At 34.0% G+C, this 19,521-nt stretch overlaps 2 protein-coding genes across 2 annotated transcripts; both read left to right on the top strand.

The window, feature by feature from the left end:
• Positions 1–1,963: 1,963 nt before the first annotated feature.
• On the top strand, positions 1,964–7,693 carry LOC102589508 (DNA replication licensing factor MCM2). Its single transcript, XM_006343436.2, has 17 exons — positions 1,964–2,298; positions 2,377–2,555; positions 3,274–3,437; positions 3,532–3,721; positions 3,849–4,068; positions 4,149–4,356; positions 4,437–4,571; positions 4,727–4,918; positions 5,018–5,190; positions 5,260–5,448; positions 5,558–5,674; positions 6,120–6,204; positions 6,292–6,444; positions 6,532–6,657; positions 6,765–6,947; positions 7,084–7,245; positions 7,350–7,693. Exons 1-17 carry the CDS (start codon positions 2,027–2,029, stop codon positions 7,467–7,469), a joined length of 2,868 nt encoding a protein of 955 aa, XP_006343498.2. The 5' UTR covers positions 1,964–2,026; the 3' UTR covers positions 7,470–7,693.
• A 370-nt stretch (positions 7,694–8,063) lies between these two features.
• LOC102589182 (uncharacterized) lies at positions 8,064–14,791 on the top strand. The gene is made up of 2 exons (XM_006343435.2): positions 8,064–8,593; positions 14,017–14,791. Exons 1-2 carry the CDS (start codon positions 8,286–8,288, stop codon positions 14,480–14,482), a joined length of 774 nt encoding a protein of 257 aa, XP_006343497.1. The 5' UTR covers positions 8,064–8,285; the 3' UTR covers positions 14,483–14,791.
• Positions 14,792–19,521: the final 4,730 nt, after the last annotated feature.

Here is a 19,521-nt window from a genome sequence, read left to right as displayed (position 1 = left end):
AAGTATTATATTTATATACACATTCTCATATACATATAATTTTATAGTTATGTACAAAGGAAATATAAATTAAAATATATTTTATTTATACAAATAGTTTATATTTGTATAAAAGCATATAATTGTAGATAGCACTTAACTGAAATATTGTTTATTTTCATTTTTTCATAGGGAGTTAGTTCATGTGCAAACACCCACCAACACATGCCCCACGTGCAATGTTATACACAAATCAAGATCGTGCATAAGTGACAGAAGATACTGCCTAAAACTCAGTATAATCGTATATGTGGATCATCGTGTTTTGCTAAGTTAACTACAATGAAACGATGTCACGTGCAAGCACAAGGGGAAATGAAATGTTGGATTGAATCGCCGAAGCAGGGCTAAGACGAATAGATATGAATGATGAAATGAGGTCTTCCCCACTTACCTTAGTCAGACTGGCATGAAGCTTACCTGAGGAATTAGGAAGATGAAAGAAAGTAAAGCGGAAAAAGAGGATACCCCTAAGATATATTTACGAAGTTGTTTCAATTTTTTTATTGATTGGCATTAACCCTAGACCCTTTCCCCGAGAAATAAATTAATACTTTCTACTCAAGCTCCATCATGGACTATTTACATTCCAGGGAAAAAAGAACAAGAAGTGCAGCTATCTCCGCCTCACAACATCAGTTTACAGCACAATATTTTCGGTTCACTTCGTCACACTCTCGATTAACAGAAGGGGGATATGGTTCAACCCCGGTCCACAGGCTCTCGATCTTTATCTACAGGGTGCTTTTCACTCTCCCTTTCCCCCCTTTCTTTTGAATGCCAGGGATGGAAAGTAATTATATACGATACATTTATATACAATCATTTCATACAATTACTAACATATATACATAATATAAAAAAATTATACAAATACCTACATATATACAATAGTATGAAATAAACAATATACAAACCTTACACAATTATATATACATTTATATCACACAAAAAAATATCAATTAAAGCACACCCTTTTTTATCGAATCATATACAATTGACATAGTAATTTTATACAATTACTTACAAATATACATGGTATAAGAATTTTATACAATTACTTATATGTATACAATATTATAAATTAAACAATATACAAATCGTATAACTTATATATATATATAGTAAAATTACAATTTTTTAAATCAAATTAAAGCACACCCTTGTTGTCGAATCAATACACTTCATATATACAATCGTGTCACTCAATTTTTCGAGTGAAAAATTAGAGTAGAATTGTTAATATACAATTTCTCTAATCTTGTATAAAATAAATAAATTGCGAACCATTAGAATGAAGAAAACAAAAATAATTCATTTTTCAAAATTTCAATTATATACTATACAAATCAACTGTATACTTTCTTGCCGTTCAAAACATGAAGTTTCCTTAAAAGAAACGCTTACCTAGCGTTAAATATACAAGAATATTAATTAATCGTATCCTCAGTCGTGTGAGGTTGTTATGATGTTTCTATCGCTATAGAACTCTTTTTTGAAAAAATATTTGATTTGGATGATTAGCTTGAATCAATGGATTATGTAAATTTTTGTTGACGTATTTAACGCTCATTATCCATTTATTTAAAAAATAAAATATTGTATAAATTATATATAAAAAAACATTATCTACAAAATTAATGCTTCATAGCAAACTAAACTATACTCATTAAATATAATTATATAAACTATAGCTATAGAGCATTATTTCATTAAATTTGTTTGCTATATATGAAATTTTTCAAAAAAAAAAAATTATGTGCAAAGAGGCTCTTATTGGGCAATAGTACTACCAGGACCATGTCGACCAACTCTCCTATTGGACCTGCTTCCGACATCGGCCCACTAAGTTTGGGGCCACATCAGTTTTCTGGCGCCAAATTCTCCCGCCAAAACAACGAGATATATAAATCAGCCGCTCAATCTCTTTTCCTCTCCAAAACCCTACAACGCACAACGCCCGAGTAGATTGAGAAACAGAGAGAAAATGGCCGGCGAAGATTCCAACGGCGATAGTGGTAGCCGCCGTCCGGCGGAGTCTTCGTCATCTTCCGATCATAGAAATGGCAATCCACCGTCTACTCCTGATTCTCCGACGTCAGTAGGATTCAACACCGATCAGCTTCCTTTCAACACTAGCCAAAACTACTCTGAAGAGGATGAAGCCTCTGTTGATCCTGATATCATCAGAGACGATCCAGAAGATGCTGACATGGAAGAGGAAGACGGAGAAGACCTTTTCAACGACAATTATCTCGAGTTCGTATTTTGATATTTCAGTTCTGACATTTCCACAGTTCAATTCGTTGATTTTTTAAAGTTTTGCTGAAATTACAGTGACTATCAGAGGATGGGTGAGGCTGACCAGTACGAGTCGCTCGGATTGGATGATTCCATGGTGGATGAAAGAGATCTGGATCAAATCATGGCAGATCGTCAGGCTGCTGAAGTGGAACTTGACAATAGAGATGTACATGTCTCTAACCGCAAGCTTCCTCAACTTCTTCATGATCAAGGTATGCTTTTTATTTGCCTCTTTATCGTGTTATTTCTTCATTTGATAGATATTTGAGACTTATTTACCTGTATTCCATACTTGTATTGTGTTTATTTTACATGTTAAATGCAATTTCTTAATTTTCCTTTCATTAGTTATTTGTTCCTCTTTTATTATTATTACTCTAGCTCACTCTTTGTCTCTTTCTTCTAATATCCTGGTATGATTCTACTCCCACATTTCTATTTAGTTTGATGTCTCCTGCATCATTTCTAGTATTCTATCCCTGTGGCTCTAGATTGAATCTTTCTGATGTGTTTACAATCTCATTTGATAGTTTAAGGACCCCCTCCCTTATGTAGTCCATATATTTAGATCAAGAGTTAGTTGTAACATTTTAATTAAGTTATACTATTGCCACTACAAAAAGTTTAGGGTCAGCGCTAACCCAGTCTTGACACTTTGACCAACTTTTTGGTTCAGAAAGACATGGAATGTTTTCAAATTTGTATATTTGTGTATAGGTGTTATGACATTGCCCCCTCTAACTATTTAGCGGCTGTAACACTGAACACTTATGTTTTCATGAACCCCAAACCCTTAAGGTTTGCCTAACTGAGCTGACATATATGAATTTAACTTGTTTAGAATATTTGGGACTGATGTGTTTTACTAATTAGAATGACTTCAGAGCAGACTGAAATCAAACCAGCTAACACTCAGGTATTTTGCTACAGATACTGATGATGACAACTATAGGCCATCAAAAAGGACTAGAGCTGATTTCAGAAGGAATTTTGATGATACTGATGCAATGCCAAGTTCACCAGGGGCATCACAACGAGTAAACTCCAGCCAGGATGTGCCAATGACTGATCAAACTGATGATGATCCCTATGAGGTTTGTACTTTCACAGTAACACCTTTCTACTAAGGCTAATCATAATTGAATTGCCTGAATATATCTCTTACAATTCTTTGGGTTTTCCATGCAGGATGATGAAAATGATGAAGGGGAGTTTGAGATGTACAGGGTTCAGGGAACACTTAGGGAATGGGTAACTAGAGATGAAGTCCGGCGTTTCATTGCGAAGAAGTTCAAGGAATTCTTACTCACATATGTAAACCCAAAAAATGAACATGGGGACTTTGAATATCTTCGACAGATCAATGAGATGGTATCAGGTAAAAAAGTTTCTGAACCTGTCAAGTCATTGCTGACCTTTTCAAGAATGAATTTAGTTTTACGAGTTCCAACAGATATCTTTTATTAATTTAGATCTTCTCTAAATTGTTCATCCTTCATCTGCAGTTAATAAATGCAGCCTTGAGATTGATTACAAACAATTCATATATGTCCATCCCAATATTGCCATCTGGCTGGCAGATGCACCACAATCCGTCCTTGAAGTGATGGAAGAAGTTGCCAACAAAGTTGTCTTTGATCTTCATCCCAACTATAAGCAAATTCATCAGAAAGTCTATGTAAGGATTACCAACTTACCAGTTTATGATCAGATTCGTAATATAAGGTAATATCACTTACTTGCTTACTTTGGTTGACTACATCTAGTGTAAACAAAACCTTACTTGAATTTGTCATTCTTTGCAGGCAGATCCATTTGAACACCATGATTCGTATTGGTGGAGTCGTTACCCGGCGATCTGGTGTCTTTCCCCAATTGCAACAAGTGAAATATGACTGTAACAAATGTGGAGCAGTATTGGGTCCTTTTTTCCAGAACTCATACTCAGAAGTCAAGGTTGGTTCTTGCCCAGAGTGTCAGTCAAAAGGACCATTCAGTGTCAATGTTGAGCAGGTAAACATTGTGTTGTATATTTTCCATAGAAAGAGAACTATGAAGTCGACAACTTAATTTTCTTTCTAAATCTTTTGCAGACAATATACAGGAACTATCAGAAACTGACACTACAAGAAAGCCCAGGAATTGTGCCAGCTGGTCGGCTTCCTAGATACAAGGAAGTGATACTGTTGAATGATCTTATTGATTGTGCCCGACCAGGAGAAGAGATAGTAAAACTCTTAACTTTTTTGGCTTGTTAATGATAATTAATCCTAGTTAAATGAATATTTTGGCATGTGCATTACCGAGTGTTTCTTGAACTTTAATACTTTTGAACTTTTCAATGACCTTGCTAAAGACAGACAGTGTTTCTTTCTAATGTCAGGAAGTCACAGGAATCTACACTAACAACTTTGACTTGTCCCTGAATACCAAGAATGGGTTTCCTGTCTTTTCTACCGTGATTGAAGCAAATTATGTTACAAAAAAGCAAGACCTCTTTTCAGCTTACAAGCTAACTCAGGAGGACAAAGAAGAAATTGAAAAGCTGGCCAAAGACCCTCGGATTGGAGAACGAGTATGCCCATGTGCCTTTGTCAATTTTAAAATCCAGTTGGTCCTTTTGATTTGTAGACTATCTTAGCTATCTCTTTTCTCGTGTATTTTTATTCCACAGATATTCAAGTCCATTGCCCCGTCAATTTATGGTCATGAAGACATAAAGACTGCCATAGCTCTTGCAATGTTTGGGGGACAAGAGAAAAATGTTGAAGGGAAACACAGACTGAGAGGAGACATAAATATTCTCCTGCTAGGTGATCCAGGCACTGCAAAATCACAGTTCCTCAAGTAAGTATAAATCTAGAATGACCTCATTTTGAATCAATGAGTGCTGTAATCACCATACAACCCTATCAGGTATGTCGAGAAGACGGGACAACGAGCCGTCTATACAACTGGAAAAGGAGCATCTGCTGTAGGGCTTACAGCAGCAGTACACAAGGACCCTGTCACTCGGGAATGGACCCTCGAAGGAGGAGCACTAGTTTTGGCTGATAGAGGAATATGTTTGATTGATGAGTTCGATAAGATGAATGATCAGGATAGGTATGCAAGTCTGATATCTGCACTTTTAGCTGGTCTTCCCTACATTGCTTGCTCGATAATAACATTCTCCTGTTTCTTTCCTTTCTTTATTTTTATATGTTTTGTGTAGAGTGAGTATTCATGAAGCAATGGAACAGCAGAGTATTAGCATATCGAAGGCTGGCATTGTCACATCTCTCCAGGCCCGCTGTTCTGTTATTGCTGCTGCAAATCCTATTGGAGGAAGGTATAGGAGAACTAAATTTTGATGTTTTTAGAAATAGGATGATATGATCCTAACTGTAGACATTTCCTTCCAAGTCAATGTTACTATTAGTTGGCTACCAGCTCTATCTTGGAAATCTAGCTTAATCCCTCTATTACAGCTGCCTGGGGTTTCCACATCTTTCATGGTCACCAGATCTTGGATTTCTTTACATTTTCTTTATCTATGCATTAGGTTTAGGTTTCCATTTGCTTTTGTTGTATTGCCATAACATTTCCTCACTTTAGCTGCTACCTCACATTCACAGAATCCAATAGTTTTAATGTGCAAATACAATTTGGTAGAATCAAGCACTATACTTTCTGGAAGTCATTCCTCCTCTGAGTTGCTTATGCTATGAAATTTGTCTTTTCCTGACATTTCTTCCCTGCTTCAGTTTAGTGACTTTTCTCTTAAATCCTTGTAGATATGATTCGTCGAAGAATTTCACGCAAAATGTGGAATTGACAGATCCAATCATTTCTCGATTTGATGTACTCTGTGTGGTCAAGGTAATGTCATTCTTTTAGAGCCCTGTCGATCTGGTTTAGCTTTTCCTTCAGCAACTTTTGAAACTGAAGGAAACTGGATTTGTGCAGGATGTGGTTGATCCAGTCACTGATGAGATGCTTGCAAAGTTTGTTGTTGATAGTCATTTTAGGTCACAAGCAAAAGGTGCTACTATTGATGAGAAGTCATTTACTGATTCACGGGATGATGCCCGTGCCACTATGGCTGCAACTGATCCTGAGGTTACCCTTTCAGCTTATTTTTTTTACCATTTGTTTGAACTTTATGGTTTATTTTTTAAAATCTATATAAGTTTCTTTTTCCCACAGATAATTCCTCAAGAGTTGCTAAAGAAGTACTTAACTTATGCAAAGTTGAACGTATTCCCAAAATTACATGATGCGGACTTGGACAAGCTCACACAGGTTTATGCTGAATTAAGGAGAGAATCTTCGGTGAGATTGCCATTCAGTGGAGCTTCTTTCTTAAATTATTTAAAGTATGGTAGCTTAAGCTTTTTAGCAATGACACATTGTCTAATGTGTTCCATCTACATGTACAGCATGGACAAGGAATTCCCATAGCAGTGAGGCACATTGAATCGATGATAAGGATGTCTGAAGCCCATGCAAGGATGCATCTTAGACAACATGTTACTCAAGAAGATGTGGATATGGCAATTCGTGTCCTTCTGGATTCATTTATATCAACCCAGAAATTTGGGGTGCAAAAAGCATTGCAAAAGGTAATACAATACTATCAGCACTCTACCTCTTTGTAGTTCATGTTAGGCCTACATAAGACATTATCACATTATATTCATATGCCCCAGTAATAGTTGTCGATATGGACATTTGAAATGGTTTTGAATTTTGCTGCAGAGCTTCAAAAAGTACATGACATACAAAAAAGATTTCAATGCTATCATTCTTCACCTCCTACGTGGGCTTGTAAAAGATGCACTGCAGTTTGAGGAAATTGTTTCAGGTTCTGCTGCCAACCTAGATCATATTGATGTGAAGGTTGAGGAGCTACAAAGCAAGGTAATTTATACTGGAAATCCTCTTTATTTATGTGATATTGAAGTATGATATGTTACCTCCCAACCGTTGCCTAATGAACATCCCATTCTCTAAAATCATTGCAGGCACTTGATTATGGCATGACTGATCTCAAAGCATTTTTCTCAAGCAATGAATTTACTAAAGCAAACTTTGAGTTGTACGAGGATCAGGGTATCATAAGACATCGCCTTCCAGCTCGATGAGTTATGTATTGTTTCAGATTTAGTCATATGGCTGGTTAATCTAGTTTTCTTAAATTGTATACAAATGAATGCAGAACTCTGAGACGTTCTTAACATTTGATCAGTTTTAGCTTCTACAAGGAAAATTTATTGTTTGCTTTTTGTTGTACTTGTATTACAGATAACTCAATTAAGTTGTTTCAACAGTGAAAAGATCCTTTAATATTAACAATTGAGCCCAAAAATACTTGGGTTAACAATATTTTGGTAACATTCATTCAACGTGAAAGATGATAATTATCATCCAAAGATCTTTTAGGTGCTCGTTTTTATTAGGATAGAGACATCTTCATTTGGATATCAAATCTGATTTTTGGTTTCTCATATTTTCAGTGTGCAACTTTACTTTTTAAAAAGAAATTAAAGGAGCAAGTCTTGTTCATGGGATAAATTATGTGACAGACCTATCAATCCAATACATATATTATATCACCTAAATAGTAGACAAAGAATAAAAAGAGTTTTGAATTGTGAGGTGTAATTGGTATAGTACCCCTTCTAGTAGGGAGTATAATTGCAAATTCATATTAAATGTTTGGTAAAAAACTTAGTTGGAAATGGTCATAGATTTTAATTATTTTTTTGTTTCTCATTGGTGAATTAATAAAAGGGAAATACTACTAGTTAGGTATCCAAGGGCATCATTTTTACCTAAATTAGTATTGTAGGAAAAGGATGTCCTCATAGAAAAGAAAAACAATACTCTAAACAAAAAGGAAGAAACAATTTGGGGGAGAGAGTAGTAGTAGCAAAAAGGGGGGATTGTTGTGTGAAATTATGGGTATGAAGAGATGGGTAACGATAGCTGTAGTAGTAGCGATAATGGCATGGATGAAAGGATTAAGCAGCCAGTTGGGTTTCGAAAAAGAGGCAGCCATTGAATGGTTAAAGCTAATGTCTGATCGATTAGGAAATTGGGCGATCCCTGCTTATGTGGCTCTTCATACAATTACACTAGCTCTTTGTCTTCCTTATGCCGTCTTCTTTGAAGCTGGTGCTTCTCTACTTTTTGGCTTCTTACCTGCTGTCTTGTGCGTCTTTTCTGCTAAAATTCTTGGCGCTTCTCTCTCTTTCTCCATCGGCAGGTAAATCCTTCTTCGTTTTGTTACTTTTTCTTCAAATTTCCAACAAATGTTATCTGGGTGTAGGAGTAAATTAAGAATATATGTGGATTTAATTTTTCTTAAAAAGATTGTAACTTTTTTAGTTTGGATACAGCTCAGTTCACTGTTTTTTCTTCAAATTTGGGCGTAAATTAGTTATTTCTGTACGAATATATGTGGGGCTTAGATAATATTTAGTTTTTTCTTTAAAAAGATTGTCATTTTTAATGGAAAATCAGCTGACTTCACTGTTATTTTTTTTTTCAAATTTGGAAGAAATATGATCTGGGTCTGGGAGAAAATTAGTTGTAACTGTAGGAATATATGTGGGGTTCAGATAATCTTTAGTTTTCCTTTAAAAGATTGTATTTTTTTAGTTTGCTAATGGAAAATCAACTGATTTCACTGTTATTTTTTTCAAATTTGGAACAAATGTTATCGGAGTCTGGGAGTAAATTAGTTATACTTGTAGGAATATATGTAGGGTTTAGATAATCTTTAATTTTCCTTAAAAAGATTGTAATTTTTTAGTTTCGGAATGAAAGATCAGCTCAGTTCACTCTCAACATTTCATATTATTGAGAAAAAGGGGATTGTGAAAGAGAGAGGGTGAAGTTATGGGATTGGGGAAATGGGTAACAATGCAGTGGTCGTAGCGATAATCGCAGCGATGAAAGGATCAAGCAGCCAATTGGGTTTCGAAAAAGAGGCAGCAATTGAATAGTTGAAGCAAATGTCGAATCAATTGGGAAATATATGTGGGGTTTAGATAATCCTTAATTTGCCTTAAAAAGATCGTATTTTTTTTCAATTTGGCAATGAAAGGGACTCGAATAGAGCAGAAGGGATATAGAGGATTAATATAAGGAATTTGGGGATAATTTGCCTTGAAAAAAAGATTGTATATTTTTAGTTTGGGAATGAAAGGGAGTCAAATAGAGCAGAAGGGATATAGAGGATTTATATAAGGAACTTGGGGTTAATTTGCCTAAAAAGATTGTATTTTTTTTAGTTTGGGAATGAATTAAAGGGAATCGAACAGAGCAGAAGGGATATAGAGGATTAACATAAGGAATTTGGAGTTTATTTGCCTTGAAAAAGATTGTACTTTTTAGTTTGGGAATGCAAGGGACTCGAATAGAGTAGAAGGGATTTGAGGATTAATATAAGGAAATTGGAGTTAATTTGCCTTAAAAAGAGATACTATTTATTTTGGTTTGCTTATGAAATGGACTCGAATAGAACAGATTGGGAATTGAGGATTAATGTAGCGAAATTGGGATTGAGGTGTAGTTGTTTGATTGATTTAACAATAGATACTTGAGAATTTGTTTGCTGAATTCACAGACTATCTGGGATTTCGAATTTTATTTGACAGCTGAATTGTACATCTTGTCTCCTAGAAATTGTAGATGATTCGTGATTAGGGGTGATTGTTTGATCTAGGAGACTAGATACTCATTACTCTTGAACTGCTTGTTTCAAATTGTCAAGCCTACCTAGGTTTCTGAATTTCATTTGACGGCTGAATTGTATGTTTTGTCTACAAGAAACTATATCATCTTTTTTCTCGTGAGTCCAAATGAGGAGATTGCGAAATATACCCCTTTATTTCTTTGGAGGGTAAGTTTATTACAGAGTAATCTTACTTTCGTTATGTTTCCGTTGACCGGAATAGTATGTTTTGTCTTAGCATATTGAAAATTGAAACAAGTTAAACAAACTTTCCTCTCTTTAGGCTCTGCAGTTCAATTAGGGCTAATAACATTTCCTAATAAAAGCTTCCTACACTAGATTAGTGCTTGTCTTTCTATTTGTTAAATAATACCAATAAAAATAATAGTAATAATAAGGCTTATCCCATCAGTAGCCCCCCTAAAGTTGACACCAAATTTCACTTGGGCACCTCAATTGGACGATGTTTATTTTAAACACTTTAAGTAGGGTCCTATTATGTCAATTTGACACTTTTTGCTGAGTTGACATATTATGTGTGCTGCACTTGCTTTGAGCGCATGAAAGGCTTAATTTTTGTGATTTTTTAATTTTTTTAATTTTTTAATTTCTTTTTCTTTCTTTCTCTCCTTCCCCAAACTTCCTCCACCATCTACCACCACGTTGCCACCACGTTGCCACCATTGTATATTAACTTTCTCCTCTCTTGTCATTGTATATATCAACAAAAATAATTTAAGAAAGGACCAAAATATGTCTACATCATATATCTTCTTCATGATATCAAATTTCTCCACCTAATTTTTCCATAGTTTCATTGTCGGAAAGTTCGTTGAATCCTTCAAATGCTCGTTGGTCTATTTTCACCTTTCTCTATTTAAGTTATTTCTTTCCAAATTCAATTTTTGAAACACTAATTTTCTACTTCTCAAAGCTTTTAACTTTTCTATTTTGATGAACCCATTTCAAGTAAATTCATAAATAGATCTGATTTCATCATGGATCAATTTTTTTTGGGTACTTCGAAACTTTCAAAACGAGCAGTTCCAATAGTGGAGGTGATTGGAGAAAAAAAAATGATAAATTTGAATAGGGATGGCAATGGGGCGGGGCAAATGCGGGGCAGGTGAGGTTTTGCCTTATGCGGGGCAAGGCGGGGTGGTCTTTATGTGGGTGCGGGGTGGAGCAGGGCGGGTTGATTTTTTTCAAAAGAAATTTAGTGCGGATGCGAGGGGGGTTAACTAACATTAGATATGAAATTATGAATATTTACCTATGAAATCAGTAGATAATTTGAGTGTAGAAGCGTAGCGAAATTTTATTTACTTTTCCTTTATATGTTTGTCATTTTCCTTTTTTTTCTTTTATTGGTATCTCAAATGTCCATTTTCCTTTAATTTTAGAAGTTCAAATATGTGTTGCGTATCATGTAAATCTACAGAAAGGAAATAGCAGAATATTGATTTTTTTTTGGATCCTATACAATATATAATTATCAACATTTGCTGGATTTTCAAGGAGTGCTAAATCTTTTTTTTTTTTTGGGATATTGAATGCTTATGTTGGATAGTGTTTTCTTCTGCTGAAGCAATTTCTTTTACCAAAATTTTGAAGTGATGGGAATATTGATACTAAATGAATATTGCTTATCGAAAAAATAAAAAAAATGTGAATTTTATATTTAATATCAAATTCAGTTTTTGAAAAATAAAAAAATCATGTGGGGCAGGTCTATGCAAGGCGGAGCGGGGCGGGTTGAAAATGAGAATTTTTGTTATGCGGGGCGGGTTAAACTCTTCGCGGGTTTGCCCTGTAACCGCCCCGCCCCATTGCCATCCCTAAATTTGAAGGATTGAAGAGATGGTGGTAGTATGATAGTTGGATTATGGGTATTTGCTTATGACCCAAATTAATTATAATAGGTAGATTTGAAGAGAGAGATGGTAGTAATGATAATCTTCAAAGTTGAAGAAGAAGGTAATAGTGGTTAGAGGAGGAGGAGATGTGGAAATGGTGGAGGAGAAAAAGAAAGGTGTTGTAGATTTTTTTCCTTTTTCTTCTTTATTGAAAATTAATTTTTAAAGTAACTAATTAAATAGTTTTAAAATAGGTTTTTATTCATAATATATTTCTTTAATAATTATTTTTTATATATATGCCACATGTCTTTATTTAATTCGCTTCTTTGACACGTCATCAGCGTGTGTAATACACACATCTTATATATTAGGCTGGTTGTCAAAAAAGTGTCAATATGACACAGCGGCCCCCTACTTAAGGTGTTTAAAATGAATAAGGCCTACTTGAGGTGTCCAAGTGAAAATTGATGTCAACTTTAGGTGGCTACCGATGGGTTCAACCTAATAATAATAATAATCTCAGAAGAAGCTTGTAGAAGTTAGGTTTGTGAGAATTGTACTATTACAAGTAATCTCTTTTTCTTGACCTATACAAAGAAAAGAATATGTTTTTCTTGTTCTTTATTTATACGCCAGTATCATAGACAACAACAACTATGCCTCAGTTCCCCCCAAAAAAATAGCATAGACAAATATAGGAATTAGAGCAGGTACAGAGAAATATGTAAGAATCATCACCACCTTCATTAGGAGATACAAACAAATGTCAATCCATGTCTTTCTTGCCTGGACTTACTGATGAGGAGTGTAGCTTATAGTACTTTCTGAGATGATTTGCAGCTGACAATGCCATGCAGCTGAGATCAAGATTTCTTTCTTTTCAGATATTGAAACTTCACTTTCTTTCTACTATAAAGACCACCATCATTCAGATTCTGGTTACAGCATAGTGAATCCTTGCAGCTGCTGCTAATTCTGTTGGACAGCAAAAGGCATAGTTTTTTTTTTTTTTTTTGAAATTAGTAATGTTGTAGACAGCAAAAGGCATAGTTGCCTTACTACATTTCTGTATTCCTGCTTCATGACAGTTGTTTTTTAGAATTCTTTCCCTGATCTTATATTCCTTAAGTAATACCTCAGTTTCTAATACTCGTAGTTGAGTTTAGGGTTAAAATGTAGATTGAACCCATATCTGAAGCAATATTATAATGAAAGTACACTAGAAGAGAGAAAAAAGGGTTATTGTAGGAAAGATTACCTTGTAGACAAATCATTGTTGTTTCACTCTGAGAGATCTTTCATCTTCCCCAAATCCGACATCCTAATACCTGGGAAATGTGAAGATGGGGGTATAATATAAATTTGTTTACAAATGGTTGATTAAGTGTGCTAAATTAGACCATGAAATAATAAAGTGAAGTAGGCAAAAATGTTGTGGAATGGATATGTAATACATTAATTCGGTTGACTGTTTGAGGATGCATAAATGAGACGAAGAAAGTAAAAGTGTGGACGTGATCAGTTTATAAACAACTTAATTTACAGCTGCAGTCAAAAGCATTGTGTTTAAGTGGAGAAGGGTAGAGGGGCAGACCCATTGTTCATTGTGTTTTGAACTGTGCACCATTGACCCTCGGAGATTTCTCTGTTATCAAAAAATAGAAAACAACTTAATTTTTAAGCAGATGAACGACCTAATTTGGAGGAGTTGGATATGGTATTGGTATGAGAAGAGGTTATTGCCGATTTGGCTACTTCTTTCCATTAATTGAAAACCACAAGTTACAAATTAAGCTAGAGAGCTCATCCTTTTCTGTTATCTTTCACTCCTATGGACAAAGGAAATTATATTCTAGTCGTTGGATTTCAGAATAACAGGTGACGAGATGGTCATCTGTTCCCCTTCCCCTCTTTTAAGCTTGTCTTTCTGCTTAAGCGAAATAAGCGTATAGTATCTGAGGAGGTGTACATTTAAACTGGTCAGCTGAGCACACTCTGCTTTGGTTTGTGAAGTTATAATTTGTTGAATGTTGTAGATATTTCTCCCTCTCAGGATCCTGACATTGCAATTCTAATATTATACTTCCCCAGGTTTGTGTTTCGCAGTTCCAGCTCTGCTATTGGGTGGGTGCAAAACAACAAATACTTTCATGTGCTTTCAAGGGGTGTTGAACGAGATGGATGGAAATTTGTACTCCTTGCCCGTTTCTCACCTATACCTTCTTATGTCATCAACTATGCCTTAGCAGCCACCAATGTCAGGTTCTTCCTGGATTTCCTACTTCCAACAGCAATTGGCTGCCTGCCAATGATCCTACAGAACACATCTATTGGCAGTCTAGCCGGTGCTGCTGTATCATCCGGCTCTGGATCTAATACATCCAATTTATGGTCATACATCTTTCCTCTACTTGGTATCTTAGCGAGTATCCTCATTTCTTTGCGGGTGAAAAAGTATTCCAAGGATATCTCAGTTGCTGAGACAGTTCCTACAGACGATAAAGACAACAATAGATTGACTGAAAGGAAAAAAGGAGAAGACTCAAATAAACAGTAATATATCATCTATAGGTTTTGCATTCCTTCTTTCCCTCTTTAATGTCCCCCTGATGGTGGTCGAAAGGTAGGGATTTATCGAGCCATGGCTGACATAACCCGTGCTCCCGTTGCAAAGGAAGAAAATGAATTGGAATGAGAGCATGGTGTTTTTTCCAAAAGAAGTTGATAATTTATTTTATCTTCCTACATTATGGTTAAGAAATTTGATGTTTGTGTAGACAAAATCAATTCTTGAAATCAAAGAGACACTGACTGTCATTATAGAGATTTAAGCTTAATGGATAAATGGTTTATATTCTCTCCTTCACTATGCATTTTGGTTTATCAAGTAGAAATTAGCTTGAATGCTTATTCATGTAGTTTCTTGCTTTTGTTATCGGTTATCATCTGTTGTTTATTATGTTTAGGTGATCGCACTATTTTGCAATTGTTAATGTTCCTTGCTTGAATGCTTCCGATGTTCTCTTCACTGTCATTTTCCTTTTTCATTTCCATTTCGATTTGTTTTACTTGAGTTGAGGGTCTTCTGGAAACGGCCTTTTTACCTCCACGAGATTGGGGTGTAAAATTTGCATACATTCTATCCTCTTTAGACATCACTTTGTGGGATTTTACTGGGTATATTATTGTTGTTAGGTTGAAAGCAGCTTGAATGATTTTTGAAATGGTGCAGCATATTATTTTCTTTTTGTTTTAGTTGATTAGTCAAGGTGGAGTCTTGTAGATATTCTAATAAGATCTCAAATATCTGGAGTTTGTTTTTGTATATTATATGGATGACCCGATCTACAACCAAACCTATGAATGAAGACTAAGGTTGGGCACCGGAACGGGTTTTACCGGTACCATTCCGGTACCATTCCGGTCCGGTAGTATTCGGGACAGGATGGGATACATTGAACCGGTACACGGAACGGAACGGTACCATGATTTGGTACCGGTATACCGGTACTGGTTCATCCCGGTTCATTCCGGTTCCGGTCCGCACCGGTCCGGTCCCGGTAAATCATTTTTAATTAAAATAAAAAATAATATTTTTGTCATTATTTACTTTTATTAGCATTTCTTTTTGTTTATTTAATTTTTTTAAAATTACAAACTTAAGTTATTTAACTTACAAGTTATAAGTATAACTTAATAACTTATAAACTTCAAAAGATTCAAATCTTTAAAACTTATAACATAACTACATAAGCTCAAAAAATAAATTATAAACAAAAAATTTTATTAAACTTAACTTACAAACTTATATACGTAAAAATAAAAAAAAATCTTTAAAATAAACTTAAGTAAAATTATTATAAATTTTAAAACTTAAATACTATAAACTAATATAACTTAGAAAAATAAAAAAAACATTCGTATTTTCGTAATTCAAAATAACTCAAAAAAAATAATTATTTTTTGAAATAGCTATATGTGCCGTCCCGTTTATCCCATCCCGTTCAGTTTCAGTCCATTCCGGTCCGTCCCGGTTCTATCCCGATATATAGTGGGACGGGACGGAACTGAGCCTCCATCCCGATAGTTCCGGTCCGGTTCATCCCGATACCGATCAACAACCCGGTCAAACCGTCCCGTTTCGGTCCGGTACCGATTCGTTCCGGTCCGGTGGTCCCATTCCAGTCCGGTGCCCAGCCTTAATTGAAGACATGATCTCTCTAGATTCCATTGAATTTCATAGATGGAATAACTTCGACCTAGTCAATTTCTTTCTTACCACATCTTTTTTAAACGAAGTTTTACCATATGACCCTTATTGTAGGTACTATTGCATGTGGCTAACTCAATAATGAAAGTTAATCGAATAGAGATATCAGATGCTTGAGATACCATTCCTTTTGTCGCGATAATAAAAGGTTATGGGATGAATTCGTGCATAGTGAAAATTTAGTTTATCAGACTGTCATTTTTCTTCCGTGTGGGACCTCCATTTTAATTAATTTCTGACAACACATAAATTATGTTGCATATAGGAGTAATTTCCCTAGATAGTCACCCATGTTTAAGAAATTACCTAGGAATACACTTATGTTTGTTTTAGCACTACAATATCACCTAACTTTGCCTATTTTCCTCAAAATATACTTGACACAAAAAATACATTATCTCTCTCCTACTAGGATGCCATGTCACATTTTTTAATTTATTAATAATATTTTTTTTATTCTTTAAATGACAGCTTTGTTTAATGTATCTATAAGAGAGCATTAATACATTCTCTATGAAAATCTAGTTACTTCAATTTTATAGCGAAAATCTTTATCCTATGTTTCATTTATGAGTATTTGCCGTTATATCCATACAAAAATTTAGTCTTGCTGTCGAGGAAAAATTAAACTAGTTACTTGAAGCTGATGAAGAAACAATAAATTTAGTTGATTATTTAGAGATAAACTAGATATTAGGAACATTGATTTTTACACAAACTATAAACATCTGTTGCTTGTTCACGGTAAAAAATCAAAGGTTTCTTGTTCATGGTAAAAAAAAGATTTTTACACAAACTATAAACATTTGTTCAAAGCTTAGGCAGATTTAAACAATAGAAATATCCGATTAAAAAACAAGCAAGCAAAAAATCCCTAAATTTTAAGAAAATTACTCCAATATCATGTTAAGTATTCAAATTATTTCACAATTTACACTTCAAAAATAAAAGAATCAAAAGAAAACTTGAATTTTACATCGTGGCGATTTCTTTGGTCGACATAAAAGGTATACAGCGGCTCAGGAGACAGTTCCTTATGCAAATTCGTTAATTTATTCCTTGAAGAACCGGAGGAAGCCATATATTTTCTTGAAGAATCGGAGGAGCTCATATTACAGTTCCTTATGTAAATTTTTTTTACTGGATATATATGGATTGTCTAAAAAAAATTTAAAAATTGTTAATAATAATAATAAAAAAAGAAAAGAAATAATGTGGCATGACATCCTAGTAGGAAAGAGATAATGTATTTATTGTGTCAAGTATATTTTGAGAAAAATAGGTAAAGTTGGGTGATATTATAGTCCTAAAACAAACATAAATGATATTCCTAGGTAATTTCCCTGATGACTATCTAGGAAAATTAATTTCTGGCAACACATAAATTATGTTGCATATAGTTAAGACTTCAAGTAAATAATTAGCACTCTGGAATTATGAACCTTCTAATTGCAGAAAAGATAATGATGGAGTATTAATTAATTGATGCCATTTTAATGCTTAATTAATTGGTTGAAGCAAATGTCACACTAGCACATGAAGATGTTCTTTAATTAATCCATAAATTAATCCATCTTTTACTCCCTTTGTTCAACAATATATCTTCATTATTGACTTTGCACAACTTCTTAAACAACTATAAATAGAAGGGTAAGTTTACTATATTATCCTTTGAATATACTCCCTCTGTTCCTAATTATTTGTCCATTTTGACAAATCAAAAAATTATAAATCTTTTTTACATATTAGACCATCAATTAATTACTTTGAAAAATGTAGAAATTCTTGAAAATTTCAAGTTTTTAATTCATCCACTTTATAATTAATAGGAGTAAAATGGTAAACTCAATATGTCAAGTATTGTTTTCTTAATAGGCGTGTCAATTCAAAAGTGAACAAATAATTAGGGACAAAGGGAGTAATAAATACAATGTCTTAAAAAATGTAATAGAGAAATGACTATAATTAATGATAAGGGTATATTAGGAACAAGTGTAAAATTATTCATTGATTTCATAAAATGAACAAGTATTGTTGAGCATTCCAAAATAATATAGTGGACAATTATTATTGAACGGAGGGAGTATCTCATTAATTACTTTCTTGCTGTTTTAATTAGGCATATATTGATGGACTAAAACACTTATTTTCGTGTTAAGATAATAATGTCACTTTATTTTATGTTAATCATGTGACCGTTGCAAAGAGCAACTTGCCAATTACAAGTTAGGTTAGCTTCCATACAACCTAGTCAGTCTAATTATTATTGTATAAGATTGCCTTTTTAAGTCTTGGTTGTATGTTTTTATAACACAAGATTTCATATTCAAGTCTCAATTTTATTTATTATGCCTTGTTCAAAATAGTACGATGTGTGACATCCTAGTCAATCTTTTTGTTACTTTAGATAATCGATTGAAGATACTTAAAAGTTTCTTTCTTTTGAATGACGACCTAAGTATAGAGTCTCGCTTCCACTTCAATCTCATGTGTTATATCATTATTGAACTTGCATTTCAAATATTTTGTCTTGATTCTGTTCAATTTGAACCGACCTTTAGACTCTAGGATTTATCTACAAACCTTTATCTCTCTCATTAATCAAAATTATGTGATCCGCAAATAATATACACTATGACACCTCAGCGTGGATTCATTACATCAATGCATAGATATATATAAATATTTGTGTTCATGTGATATGTGTTGTTGGTATAATTAGTTGGCCAATGATATTTGCATCCATGATGCTGCATTAAATAGAAAACTATATTTTTTATGGATATTCCCAAACTAATTATGAAGTGGGAGAAAGCTCTCTGATATATTATGCACTTAATTAAATGTGATTATAATTAATTATGTCCTACTGTAATAATTCTATGTATAATATATAGTTGCCTGATCATGTGCCTTGGTTACAACTATTGCCAGACTTGGCACATGTCATGTGGAAAACTTTGGTTAAAAGTATAGACTCTCTCTATCCCTAATTATTTGTCCACTTTTTCTTTTATAGTTGTCCCTAATTACTTGTTCATTTTGACAAATCAAGAAAGGACAAATTATTTTTACATATTATACTCTCAATTAATTAGTTTGAAAAAGATAGAACTTCTTAAAAATTTAAATTTTTAATTCATCCACTTTATAATTAATAGGAATAAAATGGTAAACTCACTATATCAATCATTATTTTCTTAAGAAGTGTGTCAATTCAAAAGTTGACAAATAATTAGGGACAAAGGGAGTACCTTTTAGTGGTAGCAATTAGGGCGAAAAGTAAGAATTTATATGTATAAAATAGGATAATGCTAAATGGCCAG

Source organism: Solanum tuberosum, unplaced genomic scaffold (genome assembly GCF_000226075.1).
Source record: "Solanum tuberosum cultivar DM 1-3 516 R44 unplaced genomic scaffold, SolTub_3.0 scf00046, whole genome shotgun sequence".
Classification (NCBI taxonomy): Eukaryota; Viridiplantae; Streptophyta; class Magnoliopsida; order Solanales; family Solanaceae; genus Solanum; species Solanum tuberosum.
The sequence above is the reverse complement of the archived record's forward strand: the minus strand, read 5'-3'. Positions and strand labels throughout refer to the sequence as shown.

Bases quoted from the DNA above. Each gene is read 5' to 3' on its own strand.
- LOC102589508 (XM_006343436.2), top strand. From the start codon at position 2,027: ATGGCCGGCGAAGATTCCAACGGCGATAGTGGTAGCCGCCGTCCGGCG. The intron at 5,449-5,557 runs GTATGCAAGTCT...TGTTTTGTGTAG, and splicing joins AAGATGAATGATCAGGATAG to AGTGAGTATTCATGAAGCAA. The intron at 7,246-7,349 runs GTAATTTATACT...AAATCATTGCAG, and splicing joins TTGAGGAGCTACAAAGCAAG to GCACTTGATTATGGCATGAC.
- LOC102589182 (XM_006343435.2), top strand. From the start codon at position 8,286: ATGGGTATGAAGAGATGGGTAACGATAGCTGTAGTAGTAGCGATAATG. The intron at 8,594-14,016 runs GTAAATCCTTCT...ATACTTCCCCAG, and splicing joins CTCTCTTTCTCCATCGGCAG to GTTTGTGTTTCGCAGTTCCA.